Source organism: Semicossyphus pulcher, unplaced genomic scaffold (assembly GCF_022749685.1).
Source record: "Semicossyphus pulcher isolate SPU_LCO1_2020_fin unplaced genomic scaffold, fSemPul1.0.p SCAF_9, whole genome shotgun sequence".
NCBI lineage: Eukaryota > Metazoa > Chordata > Actinopteri > Labriformes > Labridae > Semicossyphus > Semicossyphus pulcher.
The window spans coordinates 4472441-4494227 of NW_027211770.1; the positions used below are offsets into that span (position 1 = coordinate 4472441).

Sequence of the window (21787 nt, forward strand, 5' to 3'; positions counted from 1 at the left end):
CAGCAGATGTTGACTGTCGACTACAAAGCCGTCATTTAGCATTACATTGATAGCTTTGACAACAACAGTGTTGGGGGTTAGGCATTACAAAGTAACCTGTTAGAGAACTCAGATTACTTTTTAGTTGTAACGAGTAACGTGTTAGTTTTGAAATCAATCTGTTATTTAGTTACTTTCTCATAAAAAGTACTCTGTTACTGAAAATAAATCACAGCATTTCTCTTTTCCTTTTGTCAGAAGGTAAACACAGCTGTGTCAGTGCGCATGTGTAGACAGTAGGCTACACGCCGTCCTGATGACATAACACACATGTGGAACGAGTCACAAAGAGGGTTTAATTTTTTGGTAAAGCAGAAGAAATCTAACGTGTTCTTTTAAAAGTAATGTTACCCAGCACTGGAGATCATCTAGGGGCATCTCAGCTAACGTAGCATGCTAACTGCTAACTGAAATCTGGATAGTAAAGCATTTTGTAAACCACCCCTTAGTAACCAGTTGGAATTAATTGAGTTGTGAATGTTTATTTCCACTTACATTTTTGTGGATACTTAATGAGACTCTTTATTATACCTATTTCTTCTATTTTTTTTACCAGACGCTTTAGGCTCCAGCAAACAGACAAAATGAATGCACATGGAAAAGAGCATCTGCAAAGAGTCCAGTGGTGAAGTGACTGTGAGGGAGCATTGATCAGAAACAGTAGTAATCGCTCGTGACAGGAGGGACCTGCAGTACTGGTGCAGATGTGTGTATGGATTAAGTCTAGACTGGAGCAGCGTCCTACAGTGGAGAGCTTGTAGTTGGAGTAAATAAAGCTGGCTGTGACTGACACTGAGCCAGCAGGGCCAGGCCACAGGGCCAACCCAAACAAAACAATCCAATCTCTCAGCGCTGCTCTCCACCGCTCCCAAAGGGCCTGATTGATTGATTCGCCGGCCAATCAGAGTACATTGATCTCAGAACTCGACCCCCCCACCCCAGACTCCCCAGGCCTCCTCTGTGTCCATTCATCTGCCGGCTGTCAGGAGAATTCACTGGAGGGCTGTATGTGGAGACCCGCACTCTTAACCACACTTCCACAGAGCTCTGAGGGAAACGCGTTTTACTGCTTTCATATTATTATTGAACCTGCCTGCAGCTGCTTGGGTTTCCGGTCATGAGGCTCATGGGTCACTCATGTGCATGTTCAGTGTTGACTGCATTTCAAGTATTCAGGTCAGCTTTTGTCACGCGGTGAAATAATTATGAAACTATGAGTGATGCGATAGCTGCAAAGAGTTTTACTGTGGTTATGGTTTGTGATTGCTTCAAAGACAAGCAAAGAATTAATTATTATGACCACAACATACTTAAAAAAAATGGAACTGAACCAGCAAACAAAGCTTCTCAACCTTTCAAAATAAAAGAAAAAACTTTTTAGTTATTGAAGAGCTTTGTTTTGACCAACTAAAGAATGTTTTAAAGGCATATCTCAAATTAAATCCTTTTTATCCTTTGAGGATTCACACAGGATGTCCATGCCTTTATGTTTGTCTTGCATACATTTCTGTTATACGCTTGACACAGCGTTTACTCAGGCCTTCATCTATCGCCTTTGATAAGCCCAAAATTCTGCTGCTAAGAGAGCTGACATGTTTAAAAACCAAAGATAAAACCTTTGCACTTAAAACTGAAAGGAGAGCTGTGAAGATGCTCATTAAATGAATCCTTGTGTTTTGTAACTTATTGATTATTTTCCATAAATCTTGTGTATTTTGTTAGTTTCATGTCATCAACCTTAGCACATCAATATCGACTGCTGAAACTACATTCAATGAAAACTCTTAACGTCCAACGTTTTCTGGAGTGATTTCACTGCACATGGTTCTGTGTTATGGTCCGGGTTATACAAGCAGATGTGCACTGTAGAGTCGTCTAATGATTACCCCTGTGGCAGATTAGAGTAAACTTATTTTCGTTGTTGTAAATGAAATCAAACACAGCAGAATATTTGGCGCATTAATCCAAAATGTGCCCAGAATCTCATATAAGCTAATTAAACAGTGAAATATATAATCAGTGTTTAGCTTCAGATTGCATTTAGCAGAACACATAACAACATTTTAAACTGTTGAAGGCTTTTTCTGCTCGCATTTCACTTCATTTATTTCCAGGCCTGTGGCGTCGTCATTAAATGTCTTTGCAAAGCGTGTCATATTAAACTTATCTAACTCACAGAGGCTTTCATTACAGCAGCACTTACCCAACATGTTCTAAATGAGCTTTAATGAAAGTTTCACACAGTCCTCCTGGATGTCCCAACACATCAAACACGTGTGTATGAATGGATGGAGGAAAGTGTCCCTGCTGATGTTCAGAGCAGGTAGACTCTCACAATGGCTGTTCGGCTATGAAGCAACAGTTTCATCAGACTTTAATACTGAGAGGATTATTGATCATCTCTGTGTAAACCAGTAAACATCACTACCTCACCGTGGCTTTCCTTTGAAAGATTTACCACCCAGAGAAGTGGAAGATAGCACACATAACTGACAATCAATGGATCAATAAGAGAGAGTGGTACCTCTTCCCAGGAGAACATCTTTGACTTGTTATGTGCAGAGATGTTCCAGAAATAGAAAGTAATGAGCAAATGTTTTCTCCTCCCTATGATGCACAGTATGTCCTCATTATCATTGATGTAGTGTTCATTTATAGTTGTAATGAGCGAGCTGCTATTTGCTGTACAAACTCATGTCATTGCATTGACATACATTTGTGTGAATTTTTGGTTGTGTGAAAGCTTTAATGACTTATTTACAGTCACTATTCCCAGCAGGGATCAACGTTACACTAAAATGGTATTCAATATTCGCTGCTGTTTGACCATTATTTGAAGCAGAGAGAGAGAGAGAGACCGATTTACTTTTTCACAACCCTGTTGGTTTTATTTCGCTCTCCTGTGACTGTGCACACTTGTTGTAGACTGATGACCTGCTACTTTTACCTTTCAAAGTTTGCACTTCACCTCAGTTTGTTTATTTTGTTGAAGCAGTTCCACACAGAACTCTTTGACTGCTCGGCATTTTTCTCCAGCTCTGAATCTCACAGCAGACCTGTTCTACCGTCACCTGGTGCTAATGCTATCTTCTTCTTTTGCTATTTAATGGTGGTTAGCAAACCTTTCAGATGCACTACAGCCACCGCCTGGTGTAGTACAACATTACAACCGAGTGCCGGTAGAAAACAATGGAAAACAAAAATATTTTACGAGGAGATAGTAAAAGCATGAACTTTTGAGTAGATAAAAAAAAAAAAAGTAGATAAAAGCATGAACTTTTGAGTCTTTATAAATGAATGCCTTTTCGAATATCCCCAGGACTACTCAGTCTTTGACATTTGCTGGTGTTCCTCAGACGCTGATGGAGGATTTATATTAGTTCATCTCCCTCAGTGTAAAGGCTTGTTCGGAACGTGTTCGCTTGCTGCAGGAACAGAGACTGTTTATAAGAAGTGGACATCTAGCCACCATGACGTTGCCCACTGGTTTGTGGACAATGGTTTGGAAGCCCCCAGTTTAGTTTGGCCACTGACATTTATTTTTTTTTGGACAAAGGTTGGATACAAATTCAATCCGTCTATTATCTACACTGCTTATCCTGTTCAGGGTCGCAGGGGGGCTGGAGCTTATCCCAGCTGTCATTGGGCGAGAGGCGGGGTTACACCTGGACAGATCACCTGTCAATCACAGGGCTGACACACAGTGACAGACAACCTTTCACGCTCACATTCGCACCTACGGGCAATTTAGCAATTAACCTAATGAGCATGTCTTTGGACTGTGGGAGGAAGCCGGAGTACCTGGAGGGAACGTGTAAACTACACGCCAAACCTGGATTTGAACTAGGAACCTTGCGGCGACAGTGCTCACCACTGCATCAATCTGCAGCCTGGTTACAAATTGCTTGATCAAATTTATCGATTAATTAAAAGTGAGTGGGTTCTGAAGAGCGTTTCTGCCAGTGTGTTCGCCTTTTTTGCTCCCTTTTTTCCTGCAAACAACCGAAGCCCATTGAAACGTGATTGATCAATATTACCTGGATATAAATGAAAAAGCAGAAACCCAAACGGTTCACTTTTCATTCCATTGTGTAGAAACATTTTTTATAGTTTAACAAAGCGCTGTCACTGATTCCCTTTTTATTGACAGAAATTTAAGAGCAATAAGAGAGTTTTCCTTCTCTTCTCTGTGGAACAGATTATGAAAGATGTTGCTTTTTGCACCTTTAATGATAAGTGTTATTGATAGTTCTGTGTAATCATGATTATTTCTAATAATCTAATATGCCTTCATTCATGAGTCACTAACCAGCTGTTTGTCTCTCTTTCACAGGGGGGATCTTCGAGTCTGTTGAAAGCGGCCCGTCTGGCGCGGAGGAGCTAGCCTTTAAATTTGCTTTAAACACAATCAACAGGAACAGAACCTTACTGCCAAACACCACGCTCACCTACGACATCCAAAGGATAAACATCTATGACAGCTTCGAAGCCTCCAGGAAAGGTATTTATGTGTTTGTGATTGGAAGATCTGCCTCCGGTCTGCCATGCCTGTGTGTGTGTGTGTGTGTGTAAATATATATGTGAGTGTGTGTAACTGCTTTGCATTGTAAATGTACTCCCCGTCTGAGGCTCGCGAGCTGCGGAGGCTCAGATTGTGACAATTATAATCAGGCGAGGAAGGAATGGCTGAGCACTTCAGATGTAAACAGAGAGAATTGATTGGTTCCAGGTAATGACTCAGTGGCAGTAATTCAAAGACCTGTTTGGCCACCAGAGACTGCCAATAAAGTGCTATAATCTATCAGTTTTGTGTGTGCATCAGGCTGACATTTCAAGTCTCTTATCAATTACGGGCCATTATATCCTGTCTCAGGGATTTAGCCAACTCCACTACATCAAATAGGATGATTACAGAGCACAGTCGAGCTGCTGCAAAGATGTAAGGTTGTGTGTTTTTGTTAAATATTGATGACAGTTACCACCTGTAACCATGACAGCACAGTGTCTTTGTTTATTGTAATTAAGGAAGATATCACCATGTGCCTCACTGATGTGTTGTTATTAGGTCTTGGACAACAACAGAGCCCTAATGCACAGAGGAATAACAAACAGTGTGTCAGGCTTTGTATAAGAGGTCTTCATGGGTCCAAAATGATCCAAATGTTCAATGTTCTAGCACAGCAGGGTGAGTCAATATATGATTTAATTTTAAGCTAGTGTATAGTTATGACTCCCTATAACTTTCATTATCTAACACGTCTTAGCCCACTGCTAGCTAAACTAAATGATCCCACTTTCTCATGTTGTTTCAGGATATCGCTCGCATATCATGAGCTTGACCCAAACACTGGATCTGGATTAACTTATAATTAATATTCAACAGTCTTGGTTTGCTGACATGCTAACCTAGCCAAGTTAGTTAGCGTCTTAACTTGGAGCATTAACGAAGGAGTTGTTGTTGATATTCGATGGATTAAGCTGCGAGTGCGGTCTTCCACAATTTATAAATCATGTCGACGTCTCTCCTGTCGAGTTCTTGGCGAAGGAAAAGCTAAAAACATGACAACCCCTCTAAACTTTGAGGAAATCTGCTGTCGGACCTGCAGATTCCATATGCACACCGTTACAGCATCTGACAGCTTGACAGGCCTCCCGTGCCTAATTACTGTTACTAACGCAGGATTGGACAGTCACCGTTCAAGGGAGGGGCTTAGCAAAGGGTCACTTGGACCTGATGAGTATGAAAAAGATGTTTATGATGATGATATTACAGCCCAAACCCAGTGCATGTCTGAGAGAAAAGAGAGTTTTATTGATCAGAAAAAAAGAAATAAAGACGTTTGACTCGGACAATGTTTGTCATGACTCAAAATGGCTTTTACACTCCTCTTAGTGTTGTATAATTATGTCTAATACAGTTTAGATTTCTGTTTTTTTTTTATGTTACTCAGTGGTCACTTATTTTGTTTAAGTCTGTTCATTGGTAAAAGAGTATTTTTTTTTTTACAAGGAGTGATTACATACAAATCCAAAGCAAAGACTTGAATACACATGAATTTGGCAGCAGCAAAAATACGTCTGACACTGTCAGGCAAAAGCCCGTCAGTGTTAAGATTCTTCTGATGTTTCATCACAAATGGTCCAACCAAACTCCTTTCAAAAAAGAAGCAATTTAAGAGTTGTTTCTTTATCACCTCATTGAAGAGGATCTCCATCTGTCCTCCCATTCGACTGCTACAGCTCCCTGATGCTGCTGCTCAAAGTTTTGTTTACCTTAGTTTCACTTTGGTCATGATGATCAGCACGGATCACAGGTCTCATCTGACCTACTTTGGTATTATAACAATGACAAACAGACACAAGACCCAGTGTAATAGAATCATACCCGAGCCGGTCTCCATTGATCATAATTAAATGTGGTGCGAACCTGCTCATTAGATCCTGGTAGACCTGTGAAGACCTCTGCTGTGTGTGCTCACACAAAGCTTATTGAGACACATTATTTATTTATTAGATTTTTCCTTGTGGGGTCATGTATGAAGCACGTAAACCGATGACACACACTAATGTCCAAAGCCCGTCCCTAGATGGGCCATTAAAATACATAAAACCAACAACAAATAGAGAAGGCACCGAACAACACAGACTCAATGAAACATATAACAATGAAGGACACAATATATCAGACAAAATCATACATGACTGAGCCGTCCTCAAGGATGCTTTCAGGATTCCTTGCTGGTTCGTCTCTGCACATGGAGCTCTTTGAAGATAAGAAAAATTTGCTATCAGCTGACTTATGCTCTAAATAAAGAGAGAATAACCTAAGTATTGCTGCATCAGCCACTTCCTGCTAAAGTTTCTGAGCTCTGAAGAGAGTGGACCATGAACACATGCTGCAGTAAAGTAGAGTTCATCTAACTGATCAAATGTTTCCCCTTTCCAGCCTGCGACCAGCTCTCTCTGGGGGTGGCGGCCATCTTTGGTCCCTCCCACAGCTCCTCGGCAAATGCGGTCCAGTCCATTTGCAACGCCCTGGGGGTGCCTCACATCCAGACCAAGTGGAAGCACCAGGTATCAGACAACAGAGACGTATTCTACGTCAGCCTCTATCCGGACTTCTCCTCCCTGAGCCGGGCCATCCTGGATCTGGTCCACTTCTTCAAGTGGAAGACAGTCACTGTGGTTTATGACGACAGCACTGGTAAGACCGCAAACACTTTCTCTACTTTAAAATTGTTTCATGTCAGCACTCTGCTCCTAACTAGTCCAGAAGTTACCAGGATGCTAACGAAAATAAGCTAAATGATTTGATACGAAACAAGAAGCTATTAAGGCATACCTGCAAGCTGTTTATTGCAATTAAATCACAGCTAAATCTGTGACTTGCGTACTGATCCGAGCTAACAGCTCATCAAACTGGGCACTGGTCAGCCTCAGGTTGCTGGAACAGCAGGAGAGTTCATCCAGACACAGTTCAGGAGGAGGAGGGGAGATAAACTCAGCTGTGTGAGGCTACAGGTGATGTTACAAACACAGAGAGCATCATGTTTTAGTATTTTGTTCTTTTCTCAATCTGAAATATTAAATATGTTTAACATAAACTAATGTGTTCTCGCAGACTTCTTCTGCAGCTGAGCGTTGTTATCATTTGTTCCATAATTCATGGAGAGTTTGAGGGGCTGCCGGAAACATGACTTCCTTGCTACTTAGGGAAGCAGCCCTTGTTCAAACCTTGCTATTATTGCAGTCCAGGTCACTGAGCGACAAATAAGCCAGCAGGCTGGGTACATGTACCATATGCCCGGGGTCAGAGTGTGCCAGCCTGGAGAGAGGCTGCCAGGCCTCCCAGAGCTCCATCCAACAGAAAACTGTGGGACCACAGTGGCCCGGATCACAGTGCTGCAGTGTGTGTTCGCTGTGTTCAGCATTCAGGACGACTTCACTCTGCTGTGTGGAGTCCAGTCATATGATAATTGCAAGTGTTGCATGGAGAGTTTGCTGTGACATTAATAAAACATTCAGAACACATGAGGTGGAGCATTCTACGTCAGCATTCATGCCTCTCATACAGTCAGATTTCCTGTTAAGGACTATTGTATAACAAAGCTGTTCTCTGTGACACCTGTAAATGGCCCTGTGTGGAGTGAGCTCATTTCCACTTTAAGTAAAACTTGGTTTGCCCTGCAGGTCTTGTAGGGAGGAATTGATCGCCACTGATCCCGTCACCTCCGTTAATTAAGTTGTAAAGTGGACACAGCTGGTTCACTATGGGGTTAATAGTGGCTTGATTCTTCTGTACTGGAGATGGGAAATGAGATCCTGACTCGACCCACAAACGGCTTCTCATTGTCACCATTAACACAGGTGATCTGATAGCGCTGATGGAGCACGGTGAGGGCAAACAGAAACATGTCTGATAGGAGTCACGGAGGAGGTGCAGACAGGATTCTAGTTTATTAGAATCTTTTCTTTACTTGTCTCGGTGTGCGAGGCACATTACCCGTCGTACTGAGCAAAGTCAGTGCAGCAGAACATTTATATTATCATATAATTCTCCCGGGTTCTCCCCCCGACCCCCCACCTGCTGTTCTGAAGCGCGCCTGTGTTTCTGGAATGGGACATAAAAGATGTAGGAAACAACCTCTCTCTTTGTGCTGTTTCTCCACCAAGCGGGGAGCAAACAAGCAAATCAATAACCATAATGGGACTCCTCTAACGGCTCAACTTTATAATGGCAAAACTGAGATGGCAGCAGCATGTGTTATAGCTCTCACAGCCAGCCATAACACCCGTACAACTACCTGGAACGCTGCTGCTGCTACCAGCGCTGCAGAAAGTTTGATTAGGCCATAAGGGAGAACAGGCTCGTGTACTATAAAACACGGGCTCAGAAAGAACTGTTCCCCTCTGATGCTCACAGTATGGAGTCCATCGCAAACAAAACAGTCTTTAGTGATGGCGGCCATGACTGCTGCTGTGGGGTTTTTAGATTATACAATGGTTCACTTTGCTGCAGAAAAAGTCGTCACTGTTGGTTTAAAGATCAATCTACCTCTGATACGGACAAAGTGGATACCTTATCATGCACCAAGTACAGGAGGGCTGCAAGAAGTCCATTTATAGCTGAAGTTCTGTTCCCTTTAATACAGCCAGATATTCTCAGGTTTAAGCTTCTTCAATGAGAAGCTGCTTTTCTGTGTCTCTATTTCAGAACATATTAAACAGTAAGTCACTCTGCTGAGACAATAATCTGCAGAATACTTCATGATAAAATATTCATTATTTGCAACACTACACCCATTACAAATCTACGGGCAGTAATGTGCTGGCTGAAGGGCAGGGCTGGGTATCGAAGGAGTTTTTGAGGAGATCACATCCCTGTCCGTGGAGATTCATGGTTAGTTTAGGGATTTCACATTGCAACATTAAAAATATACACATACGTGAGGCTGATTTTTGTATCTTTAGATTAAGCCAAAGAAATTACTAGAAAAAAGAAAAAATCATTATATCGGCGTTTGGAACTGCACTTTTTTAAGTAAGTAAATAAGAAAAGTGTATTTAGCACCTTTCTCAGAGCAAAGTCACAACGTGCTTCACATAATATCAAATAATAGTAAAGAAAAACTACAAATGTGTAGTTGCTTAAGGGTCAGTAGAAACTGCAGAGTGTGTTTGCACTGCTAGAGTGTTCCATATTTAAAGGCATGTTCACCTTCTGTTTTCAGACGGACACGACGGACGTCAGAAGACGAGAATCTGCTTGTATAAGTTAATTAACTCTTAGTAATTATTCAGAAAGTAACAGAAAATATCGTTTAACAGCAAACTGAATCAAATGTGTTCACTGACTAAAATACTAAAATCTTACATAATTTGGAGTCTTCGGGCGCTTTCACACCTGAAGTTAGAGCAAGCTGAAAGGAGACATATTGCAGCGTATTGCAATTGTGATATTACCTTTGATTTTTTATAATTTTGTGTTTCTACAGTATTTGTGAAATTGTTTGCTCAGCCCATATTTCTATCAGAGCCCTCAGAGCCCTCAAAGTTCATTGTTAATTGCCACATAAAGTGAGAATAAAGAATAAAGTAAATAATAACAATAGATATGGTGAGACACCTTGAGTTATATATTCTTGAACAGTAGTCCTCCCCTTTCTGTTAAAAGCCTGGTTTCCATGGCAGCAGCATCCTGAGGCCGTGCCTGAGGTGACGGAGAAAGAGATGCTGTGTTACTCTGGGTAAAAACATCTTCATTCACTGTGACTCAGCTCCTCTCTGTTTGTCAGCCTTTGAAACTGTTTGTGAAGAACTGAAAAATAAATGCACATGAAAAACACGTTTCTGCCACATGCTTCCATCAGCTTAATGAAAACTTACAGCGTCCTGAATCCATTTCTGTATGTGGTTCCTGCAGGCAGCTCAGCCTGACAGCGTGTTCACTATAGTTATATGAATGACTGCATGGTTCAACTCTGAAGTGGTCATTTAGGAGAGGAATGAAAACGTCTGACAAAGAGAGTTGGTATTTAGAGGGGTGGTATTTCTGATCTTTATTAATCTTTGTTAAAGTTGTAACGTTAACAGGTATAGTGGTTCAAGCCGTAGAAGCATGAGTAGAAGTGCTGTTGTAGTAGAAAGTATTGTAATTACTATTAAAAATAAGGAGCTGCCTTAGCTTTAGGTCAGTCAGAGAAACCTTTGTGATTGTCCCTTGCTAACAAAGCTCCTCTTGTCTAAGGTGTAACTGAAATATAGTGATTATTTCACATGAATAGGAGGTACTAGTAGTCACCTTTTACAAGAGAAATATTCCACGACTAAAATATACCTGGACAGTGTACATAAACATGTTAGCTGTGTCCAAATTCAGGGGCTGCATCCTTCGAAGGTCGTATTTCAAGGACGATTGTGTCACAGCAGCCCGTCGAAGGCTGTCCCATTCCGAAGGCTCCTTCAGATGCAGCCGACAAATGAAATAACATTAGTCTAGATGGGAAAATGCCAATTTTTACAGCAGAAATAAACATGTTTACAGCCTGGTACAAAAAAGGGTTTTGTTATAAATAGCTAAGATTACTCTTCAAGATAACTTTACGGGTGTTGAATTTATTTGTAACACATTCGCCTTTTGGGGATTTTTTCATTCAGAGTGTGGACAAATATTAATAAGAAGAAATCTGAGCTCCAGCTTTTCTGTGAGTTAAATGCAAGTATTATTCTATTGATAGATTTTTAGCACCAAGTAGCAGGTATACGGTGCTCACTTTAGCTGCTTGTTAGCCTGTTCAGTGTTTATCAAACATTTATTTAATCGTCGGCCAGTAAACAGGAGTCAGGAGTTGTTGGCTTTTCCCCAGAGAGATTACAGCGGACTGCAGTGATGAGAAGATGGGTTATTTTATGTTTCCCGTTAAGTGTCAGCTCGCCGCTCTCTCTCCGCTACTTCTTTAGTCTGATAACTCAACACCTGCAGTCAGTCACCGACAGAATCTCCTCCTGGCAAAGTTAAACTAGCTCATTCATTATTTATACGGTCTATGGCTAATAACCGCTAGCTACGCTGAGGAGCATATAGCCTAGCTTCATAGCCGTAGCTGGCTGATTCATGCGGCCCGCCCATAGAGTTTAGCCATAGGCTGTAGCTCGGTCGCGCTCCGCCTCTTTGCCTGCCTCTGGATTAGGCGGCTCTGGCATTTCCAATATGGCGACCATCAGCGACGGCGCAATTCGGGCTTCAAAACGCTTCTTCAGAAACCAATGGGTGACGCCATTGAGACTACGTCCATTAATTATACAGTCTATGGGCCCAACATAACCCCAAATTAATTACACTCCAATTCAAAGGAGATGGCGGACGCTGCAGAGGAATACAGTTTACATTTTTTTCAAACATTTTTGGTTTCAACTTAATCGAATAGCTAGAGATACACGTTAAAAAAACTTTAAAACAATAGGTTTATTTACAAGATGTTAGTTATGTTAGCTAGTGATCATAATCACTAGCTACCTGTTGCTAGCCAACAATAGCAGCGTTTGGTGACGCAAGGGTAAGGGCGTCACCAAACCTGCTGGCGTCACCAAGACTCGCTGGTGATGCAAACAGGAAATCCTTTGTAGACCAGACCGTCTCATTTCAGTTCGGCCTTTGCGTCTACACAGGCAAACAATGACTCCTTCAAAGGACAAATCGAATTGAATGATATCCTGAATTGAGACACCGTGTGTGTATGCAGCCTCCTCTTCTATAAAGTCATGACCAAATTAGAGAAAAGCAGGATTTCCTGTGTAGATGAATTCATTGATAAGACATGAAGCTTGAGTGGAGTGCTGTCCACTAATCAAGTCAACCCCTCAAAACAACCAGGAGAGTATATAACCCCAGTTCAGCCCAGAGAAATATTCCAAATAGGATGAGCAAAAGGACAAACAAGAAACGAGTTCAACTGCTTCTGTTACACCTGTTTTTTGCAATAATACCAGAGCAAATGAAAACACATACACTGAGAGATTCTGAGATGTTACCTGCTAGCATGTGGAGGCCACAGAGAGAGAGCACAACGCGTCATACTCTGAACACCACGCCAGCTGGAAGGGAGAGGAATCAGGGCTACAATATGAAACCATGGAAGGACGCTCGAACAGACAAACAAAACGTGTTGCTGCTAAAAGATTTCAGTGCGTGAAGGATTATTTTAGCGTCCGGTGTCTACAAAGGAGGTAAAGGAAGGTATATAAACATACCGCTTGCTGTCGGTCTGTCTGTGTCTCTTCTGCTTATCTTTTTTTTTTCTTTTTTTTTTTAGAAATGATCCCACTGAATGACCAAACAGGAAATATTATGATATTAACATTTATATTTATCCATATTTGATGATACTGGCAGGTAAGATTATCTTTTTTTTTATATATAACTTTATTAATGGAATTTTGCATTTACATAACATATACACACAGGCAAACATGTACAAACATACTGAACTCGTACAGACAATACCCCACATTATACCCGCCCATTGTCCCTCCCTACCTCCCCTGAAACCAAGAGTGCACTCTAAAGGGAAACCAATAACTTAGGCTAAGAAAAAATAAAAAAATAAAAAAATAAAATAATAATAATAGTAAAATAATAATAATTAATACATGTAATACACAAGTTCAAATAATAATATATATTAAAATAAAAAAAGGTCCAAGGATCCAATGCATAACTATATTAACAGCAGCAATAACCCAAATAGGTAAACACCGATCAGCTGTCAGGATACATCAAAGACTCAGTTCTTTTACATATTGAATAAATGGAGACCACACTTTAGTAAACTTGTCAGGGGACCCACTCAATGTATGTCTAATTTTCTCAAGTTGGAGCAAAGTCAACAGCTCCTGTATCCATCTCCTGGAGGGAGGGGGTCTATTACATTTCCAATTCATTAGAATAAGTCTGCGTGCTATAAGGCTGCTAAATGCAATTGCTTTCTTTTGTGCATTTGTGGCATGAATTTTCAAAGGGAATATTCCAAATACGGAGGTGAGAGGGTTGGGCTCAAGGGATAAATAACATAAAACAGAAAGGCAGTCAAATACAGAAGACCAGAAATTGACCATGGAGGGACAAGACCAAAACATGTGGCCTAATGAGACTGGGTTACCACATCTAGGACAGTAAGGGTTAACAGAGGGATATATTTTACCTAGTCTGTCATTTGAGTAATGAATTCTGTGAAACACCTTGAAGTGAATTAACCCATGTCTCATACAAATAGAAGACGTATATATAGTAGAGATGCAATTCACCCAGACATCCTCAGGAATAACCATTTCTAGATCCCGTTCCCAGGCCTCCCGCATTTCAGTCCTGGCTGGTGGGTCAATATTTTGGATGATATAATATGTCCTGGAAATTAAGCCCCTGTCAAATGGATTTACATTTAAAAGTTCATATGTAGAATCTTTATTTGGAGGTTTTGGGTAGGTAGGGAAGTGCTTGGAAGCAAAGCTGCGAGCCTGTAGGTATCTGAAAAAATGTGAGTTTGGGATATCATGCTCTTTGCATAAAACTTCAAAAGACATAAATGACTTTTCGTCAAATAGGTCTTGAAAAGAAAACGAATCTGTGTCGGTGCCAACCCGCGAACTTTAGATCGTTTTGTGAAGGTATAAAAATATGAGTAAGAGCCAAGGGAGAGAAGCATTTCATGTGGTTCAAATTGAAATGTTTGCAAAATTGTGTCCAGATTTTAATGGAATTGAACACAACAGGATTAGAAAAAATCTTGGTTTTGGTACATGCCGATAATGGAGCAGATAATAGAGAAATTGGGGAAATTGATGCATGTGAGGTGAGTTCCATTGTTACCCAAACTGGGCCCTCTTTATCAGTAAAAGCTGTCACCTAATATGTCAGCTTGGAAATATTTGCTAATAACAGAAAATAAGGTAGACCCAGCCCACCTTCAGTTTTAGGTCTTTCCAAATACGTCTTCTTCATTCGAGGGGTTGACTCATTCCATATAAATGCTGAAATGTATTTATCTAATGTAATAAAAAAAATGTGGGAGCCAGACAAGGTAAGATTATCTTTTAAGCTAACAAAGATCCAAACCAGCAGATCTCACCTTCCTCATGTCTCATTACTTGCATCCACTTTTGACCTCTTTTAAAATTCAGTTTCTGCATTAAAAAGGTCCATACTGAAGAATGAACACTCTGAATACAGCACATAAAGCCATGTGAGAGTGCCTGTTCCTGCTAAAGAGACTATATATATTCCACCAGTGAGAGTCCTCTCAGTGTACTTCACAGTGAGTCCCAGGACCCCTACAGTAATCTGTTTCAATTTGCGTGTGTGTGTGTGTGTGTGTGTGTGTGTGTGTGTGTGTGTGTCCCCACACCAGCAGTCCCAGTCCCATCATACGCTCGACTTCCACTCAACAGCCTGTTTAGAGAAGGGCTCACTGACTCTTCACAATTCACCACGCTAATCCCACTTTTGCTGCGCTGGAATGCTAATAGAAGCTGCCCTGTCTCCCTGCTGCATTATTTTCTTATGTTTGTGTTATTCTGAGTGTGTGCAAAACTGGATGGAAATGTTAAATCAGCCCATTTTTCTGCTGTTTCTAATGTATTAGGCCACCAGCAAAATCAATGACAAATGTACAAGCGTGAAACAAAAGAGCATTAATCAGTTCAGAGCTCAAAATGTTTCCTATTAGGGACGAAGAATGGAGTCGACACTGACTGGATTCTGGTTCAGACATGAATAATTAAGTCAGGTGAAGAAGCTCCAACAGACACATCGAGAGAGCATGTGGAGGATGAGCACATGGAGCATCCAAATTAATATTGTAAAGTACAAATAAACTGTCAAACTGTAGCTTTTTCTCTGCGTTTTGCTCTTTCGTCCACACAAACGCCGTTTTAGGTCACTGAAAAAAGATCTTCTGTAAAACCTCGGCCAGGGTGAAGTCTTTCAGAAACGCTGTTTCCGTGGAGATGTGTAGACGGGTAAACAGCGTTTTTGGCTGTTATCTCCATGGTAACGTGTCACTAATGAGGCGACGTTCCTTGCAAAATGGCCGACGTGACATAAACAGTAATGCTTAACAGGACTTTTTACGTTTACACATATATGTACAGTTACTCGCCTACTATACTGAGGAACAAAGGAGTTGGCCAGATTTTTTCAGACATTTGATTGGCCGTGATTCTTCTTCTTTTTCGTTGAATGACCGGGTTATATCACTACCTGTTGGTGTGGCGTTCTCTTGACAGCGTTTCTGTTGTGTTTTTGCGTTTTCGTTTTGGATGGGGATTTTTTATAACCGTGCTTGTGTGGACGGGGTTTTTGGGAAACGAAGGAGGAAAAATCTCAGTTTTCAATAATACCTGTGTACGTGTAGACGTGGCCATTGTCTTCTAGTGGCTTTAAATGCTAACAAAGTTACTCTACATCACATTTAGCATCACTAAACTGAAGCTACTCAGAGATTATGGCAAGATAAGCTACAGCAACATGGCAACAGGAGCTACTTTAAAGTTTTCTTTAACTATGCTATTATTATGATGCCTTTGTTTTAAAATACTTAACTTTGTTGCCTTACGATAAGTCAGTTGAACAAATGCCTCAATTTACCCCAAAGTATTCAGCTCACTTTACCCCATAGCCATGTTTCCAATTCAGGTGAACCTTTGTCTAAATGATTTAAATGGTTTAAAACATTAGTTTTTAAAAACTTTTTTGTTTCTTTGCTAGCCAAAAGAAATATGTGTCGGCCTAAATAACACTGAGCCTCTCTCTGTGTTTCGCTCCATTACTGGCAGAGAGAAATGATGGGAGCTTCCTGAAAGTAGCTTAAAGGACAACAAGTGTGCACAGTAGTAGAAACAGGAGGTGGCTCACTTTGCCCCACTCTCCCCTAATCCAAACGTGTCAGCTTTTCTGCTGTTGCCTCAGTTTTTCTGCACCTCTTCTCCTCTACATGCTTTGCAGTTAGCATTTAATAAGTTGGTAACTGGTGCAGACGACAATGATGATGGTTAACTTAGTAGGGGTTGGTTGTGTTAGCTTATTCACAGGAAATCATCTGAGTGAGTGCTCCTCTGTGAAATCAGCAGAGAGGTCGCAGGTATCTGCTGAAGCTACAGTGACGTGGTCGTCACACGGACGTAGCTCTGTCCGCTTCACATACACGTCCTGTATGCGATGAAGTCAACGGTTATATTTCAGACCGCAGCAGAGATTTCTCTGCGCTGTAGGAGAATGTAACCAAACTACTTAATAAATAAAAGAGCAACGCTACTGAAACTGCGGCGAAAACTATGGAGAAATGTAGTTAAACTAACGCCACTATTTGTTGCTCTATTACTACCCAACACTGCACATTGGCTGCAAACATCTCACTGCTACATACATATTTAGGCAATAAGTATAATAATTATAATAAATGCTCCGAAGGTTCATGAGATGTTTGATGAATTTTCTAAAGATCTGAAGCTTGCAGTTATTCATTATATTTAGTATCATATCACTGCTTTTCTATGACTACATTTTGAATGTGAACAAATTATCTGATAAAATAAAATTTTAACTAAATAAAACACTGATGCAATTCTATGTGATTATGTGACTATCTGATGTGACTGTGTGAAACACTGCAGGTAAACGTCGTCTGTTATCGTCATTATTGGTTTCGTGAAGCAGCTGCAGTGTCACAAAGAACCTTCAGCACCTCCTGTTAACAGCTGAGAAAAATGTATCTCCTCTCGTCTCTACCTTAAGTCTTTTATTTGAACTGAGGATTACATATTTTTCTGTGGGTTGAGGAGAATTCAGGACACTCAGGCTCATGAAGCCCTTTAAATCCTGCCGTCTGAAACGAGCTGATTCCCCCAGAGAAGAGGCTCCAATGGAAAATATTGTCCTTCTATGTGTCTGCAGTTTGCCTTTTAGCTGCGTTTACGGTGTGGATGGTGACAGTTTATTTATGAAAACAACATCTGGATGGTGTGCTGACAGGGTGTGAAGTGAACACACAGCATGCCAGATGCCCTGCTGAAGTGGAATCATGAATCTCTCAGCTTCAAACACACAAAGAAAATGTGACTGATGGTAACACTAAAGTAGGGCTTTTATACAGCATGCTCAGATTCAATGTTGTGGGGATGATAAGTGACTATAGTGAACTATAATATACTAAATTATTATTAAAATAACCTAGTCTTCTTCTCATTTAGTCCTATTTATAGATAAATGTATGACAAACATGGAACGAGCTAACAAGAAGGTATGGTGAGCACAGACACAGATAGCTGCTAATCAGTGCTAACATACATATATATAAATACAATAATGAGTGTAAAAACAGTGTGTCAGACGTGTTGGACGGTCTGTTAGTCTAACACGGCTCCAACAGCACAAACACGGCCCAGAGGTTTCGTTCAGTGACTGAATTAGCTGAGGGGACACCTAGCAGACAGCTAGCAGCTCCCACCTGTCACTCAAAGAGGCCACGCCCCTAATGCTGCATCACTTTAAGCCTTAATATAATGTAAACAGGTGAGTTGTATAAAGATTCTCCCTGTACAGTTGTCATGAAGAGAGAAATGAGCTATAGAGACCTAAACTGTTTTTAATGAATGGCTTCATTTAATTTGGCAATAAAAAGATAATACCATGAAAAATAATATATCGAATTAATGTTTTAAAATGTTAAATAATAATTTAACTATTATACCCCCATTATTTGTATTATGTTTATTAATATTATAAATGCAGTGTTGTATTTATTCATTTATTGGTGTTCAAAGACCAAAAAGACCTTCCGATTGTGCATCAGAGAGTTTTTCTTGTAAAGAATATTTGTTTGAACACAGTATGAACAGTTCATGATGAAGCTGCTCCAGATGCGTTAAGTTGTAGGTTTAGCTTTAATTAAATGTGTGAGAAAAGAAGGCGCGAGGCAGAGGAGGAGGCCCGCTGAGACTGCAGACTGAGGGAGCCATTTTTCATGCCACTCCGCCTTTATATGCATTTCATTTGTCTTAGGACTACATATAGTAACTAAATGTATTCGCTCCCATTTTCAAATTAATTACTTGAACTCATTTTGCTGCAGATGAAGAACTTTTTATACCCACTATAGGCTACAATGTGGGGAGAGTAGATATGTGAAGGGTGCAGTTAATTGCAGAAAAATAGAGTGCTGGCTCGGGGAACAGACTCTTTTCGGCACAGATGATTTAGTGCTGAGAGAACTATGGTGTATCTAATAACACAGACAGTCTCTGCTGTTGCGACTGGCCCACATTCACACGCAGAGGTTTATTTACAGCCGGAGCAGCAGCATGCATGTTCTGCCTCCACATTCCTGAAAACTGTTGCAACCTTTGACCGCGAGCCTGCTTTAATCTTTCTCCAACGTGTTCAGCGCGTTTAATTGAACATAAATAAGCCCGTTGATGTGGCGAGGGTCACATTAACCTTGACCTGGGGAAGTCTGCAGCTGAGTGACTCATTTTTCCCATCATGCAGCGCTGCGGACCGGCCGTCTGGGGGAATCACTTAAATGTCTTTGCGGCCGATGATGATTGAGCAGCCCAGTAAAAGGACCTGTTCTTCCTTGTCGTCTGTGATGCACTCAAAGGGGAGTAAGGAGGGAATGCTTGAGGGGCTGTTCCCTCACAAGGATATTTATCACAGGCGGGCCGATCTGTTTTACGCTCAGGAGACTCCCAGACGGCCCCTAATAAACGCTTAGAGGAGATGAAATATTCATGCAGAGTTAAATATGGATCCTAGAGCAGTCGCCGCGCATTAAACGCCGTCAATACTGATCAGTGCTGACACCCCTCTTTTCTACCACTCCAGAAATCTCCCCCAGACTCCCAGTGGGCTGTGGCTGTAGATTTTGGAAAGGTATGAAGGAGGATTCATCCATGCAGAATGGAAGGAGAGACGTCTTCAGAGTGAGCGGGAGAGCCGGAGAGGTGCTCTGACATGTGTTTATGATGAGCGAGTGCAGCACTCAGATGTGTCGGGCTGCTTTTATCGATGTTAACTAACTAACCGTAAAACACAGATTGCTGCTCCAGCAGCGGAAGCTGTTTCTCTCTCTGAAGACAGCTCACGCAACATCAAGCGCTCGTATGAGATTGGACTCAAGTCAACACACAAACACACACACACACACACACACTTTGCTCTCTTGCGCACTTATATTCCTGCATATATAACATTCAGCTCATCGTTCTACGTCCATGAAGACACTGTGACATGATGCAGAGGACCTAATCTGATATAGGACGTGGTTTTAAAGGTTGTATAGATCACGCTCATATACCTGATGTTTTCATGTCATGTCATCTACTTATTTTTGTTTTATTTTAACACCGACAGAAAGTACAGGTCCTATTATAAAGCAAGAAATAAAGAAATTAATTTAATAACATGCTAATTAATGTTAGGTGACCAAGGGGAAATCAAAATGAAGCTAATTTGGAACAAAATATGCTGATTTAATTAAAAGCAAACAGGCTGGTTTCAGTCTACAATCACAGACGTCCTTTCTACAGGCTGTTGGGCATTTAAACAAAGCAGCTGAGCAGAAAGCTTCAATAACACACTGTTCAAAACATGAAATATTGTTGGAAGAGAAGGTTAGTTATAAAGTGCAAACAATCATACAAATAACCACATTAAACACATAAACAATCATTCTTTAGACGTCATAGATATTTACAACATAAACACACAAAGACAATAAAAAGTAGTAGTTTAAAAGTATTTAAATATGGAGTCCATGTAGTGAAGTGAGTTAAAAGACAATGTTTATTAAATCAAACAAACAAACCCAGTGTAAGCACAGGTCTCACTGGACGCTGCTGGCAAAGGGCTAGGCTAAGCTAGCTGCGGCTATGTTGCTAGCATGATAGCATTTCCCACATATACACAAAAAGGAACAAATACAAAGAACACCCTTTACATGCCAACAGTCCAAATATTACAGTTTCTAAAATAATTTGCTAAAGGATGATGAGGATGATCTTCCGTAGCCGCACACACACACAGTCTAACTATCCTTCAACTTGGAGCCACATGGATGAAAGTGAAGCAGCCAACATGGCCGACGACCAGCAGCAACACATTCCCCATCCAACTGATTTACACACTGGAGCAAAGTTAATGTTCATTATTTTCACATGATTTCAGTTTGATATGAGGTTAGCTTCAGTTAGCTTAGCACAGAAACAGAAATGCCCTTCATATGGACACGTCTTACTTTATACTGAGGACATTTCACAGCCTGGACGCTGCACTGTTACTGCAGGACACTACTTATCTGTACCTCTACTTCAGTAACAACAATTATGTTTCCAACTTTGCCATTACTGCTGCCTGAGGTTGCAGCCATGTTGGAGGACCTCTGCTCATCCTGCTCGCTCACATTGAGAGTTTGTCCCTCATGGTGGCCCCCTCAGTGAAATCATGGGAGGGACTAAATGGATCAGCGTGGGTCCATCTGTCCCTGCGTCTGTCCTTCTGTCATGTACAGTAGATCAGATGCCACTGACCGGATTGAAGGAGGAGCATGTGCCCCTCCTTTGCCCAAAATGATCAAAATAAGTCATTAAATAGCTTCTAAAATTACTACAATACCAAACTGAGGTGCAAAGTCTCAAATTGACATTCGTCTGAACCAGAGAGAGAACATGAGAGGGGTTTGTTTGTGCAGCGTAACGTGATGGCAGAGATAATGGCTGCCAAGAAACATGTAGTAGAATTTGTGATTTAATAAAGTCAAATATGGACAGTTTTCTTTCAAACATGACCACCATTTATTTTTAATTTCTTCTGTTTTGAGAATTGGGCGGTTTAAATGACACGTGGTGTCAACGTAATACAATCAGACATGATAACTAATCAGATGTTTTTTTATAGTCAAGATCTGTTCTAGGCAGAAAATATAGATTAATTAAATCTATCGAAGCAGGAATGATCAGATTTAACTCATTCATAAGAATAAAGATGTGTGATGGTTTTGTAGGCACTGACTAAAAGGTGTGTCGTGTCAGATCAGGTTAGTTAACATCACACACTCTGGCCAGTGTCCCCCAGCTTTCAGTCTGAAGCCAAAGCCCAGGACTCCAGCTCTACTCAGACCTCAGGTCGTTACAGCTCCGGAAAACATTAAGAGAGCATCTTTTGGTTTTCTTAGTCGTGATATTCTGCAAACAAAAGACC

The 21787-nt window shown here is 40.9% G+C and overlaps 1 protein-coding gene across 2 annotated transcripts in view; it reads left to right on the plus strand.

Annotated features, from left to right (window-relative positions):
• Positions 1 to 21787, plus strand: part of grik2 (glutamate receptor, ionotropic, kainate 2) — a 264962-nt gene that overhangs the window by 80430 nt on the left and 162745 nt on the right. For both annotated transcript variants that reach the window (XM_069655421.1, XM_069655422.1), the window contains 2 exons: positions 4373 to 4540; positions 6986 to 7243. In XM_069655421.1, the coding sequence (XP_069511522.1) occupies positions 4373 to 4540; positions 6986 to 7243 (426 nt within the window). The remainder of the gene's footprint in view (positions 1 to 4372; positions 4541 to 6985; positions 7244 to 21787) is intronic.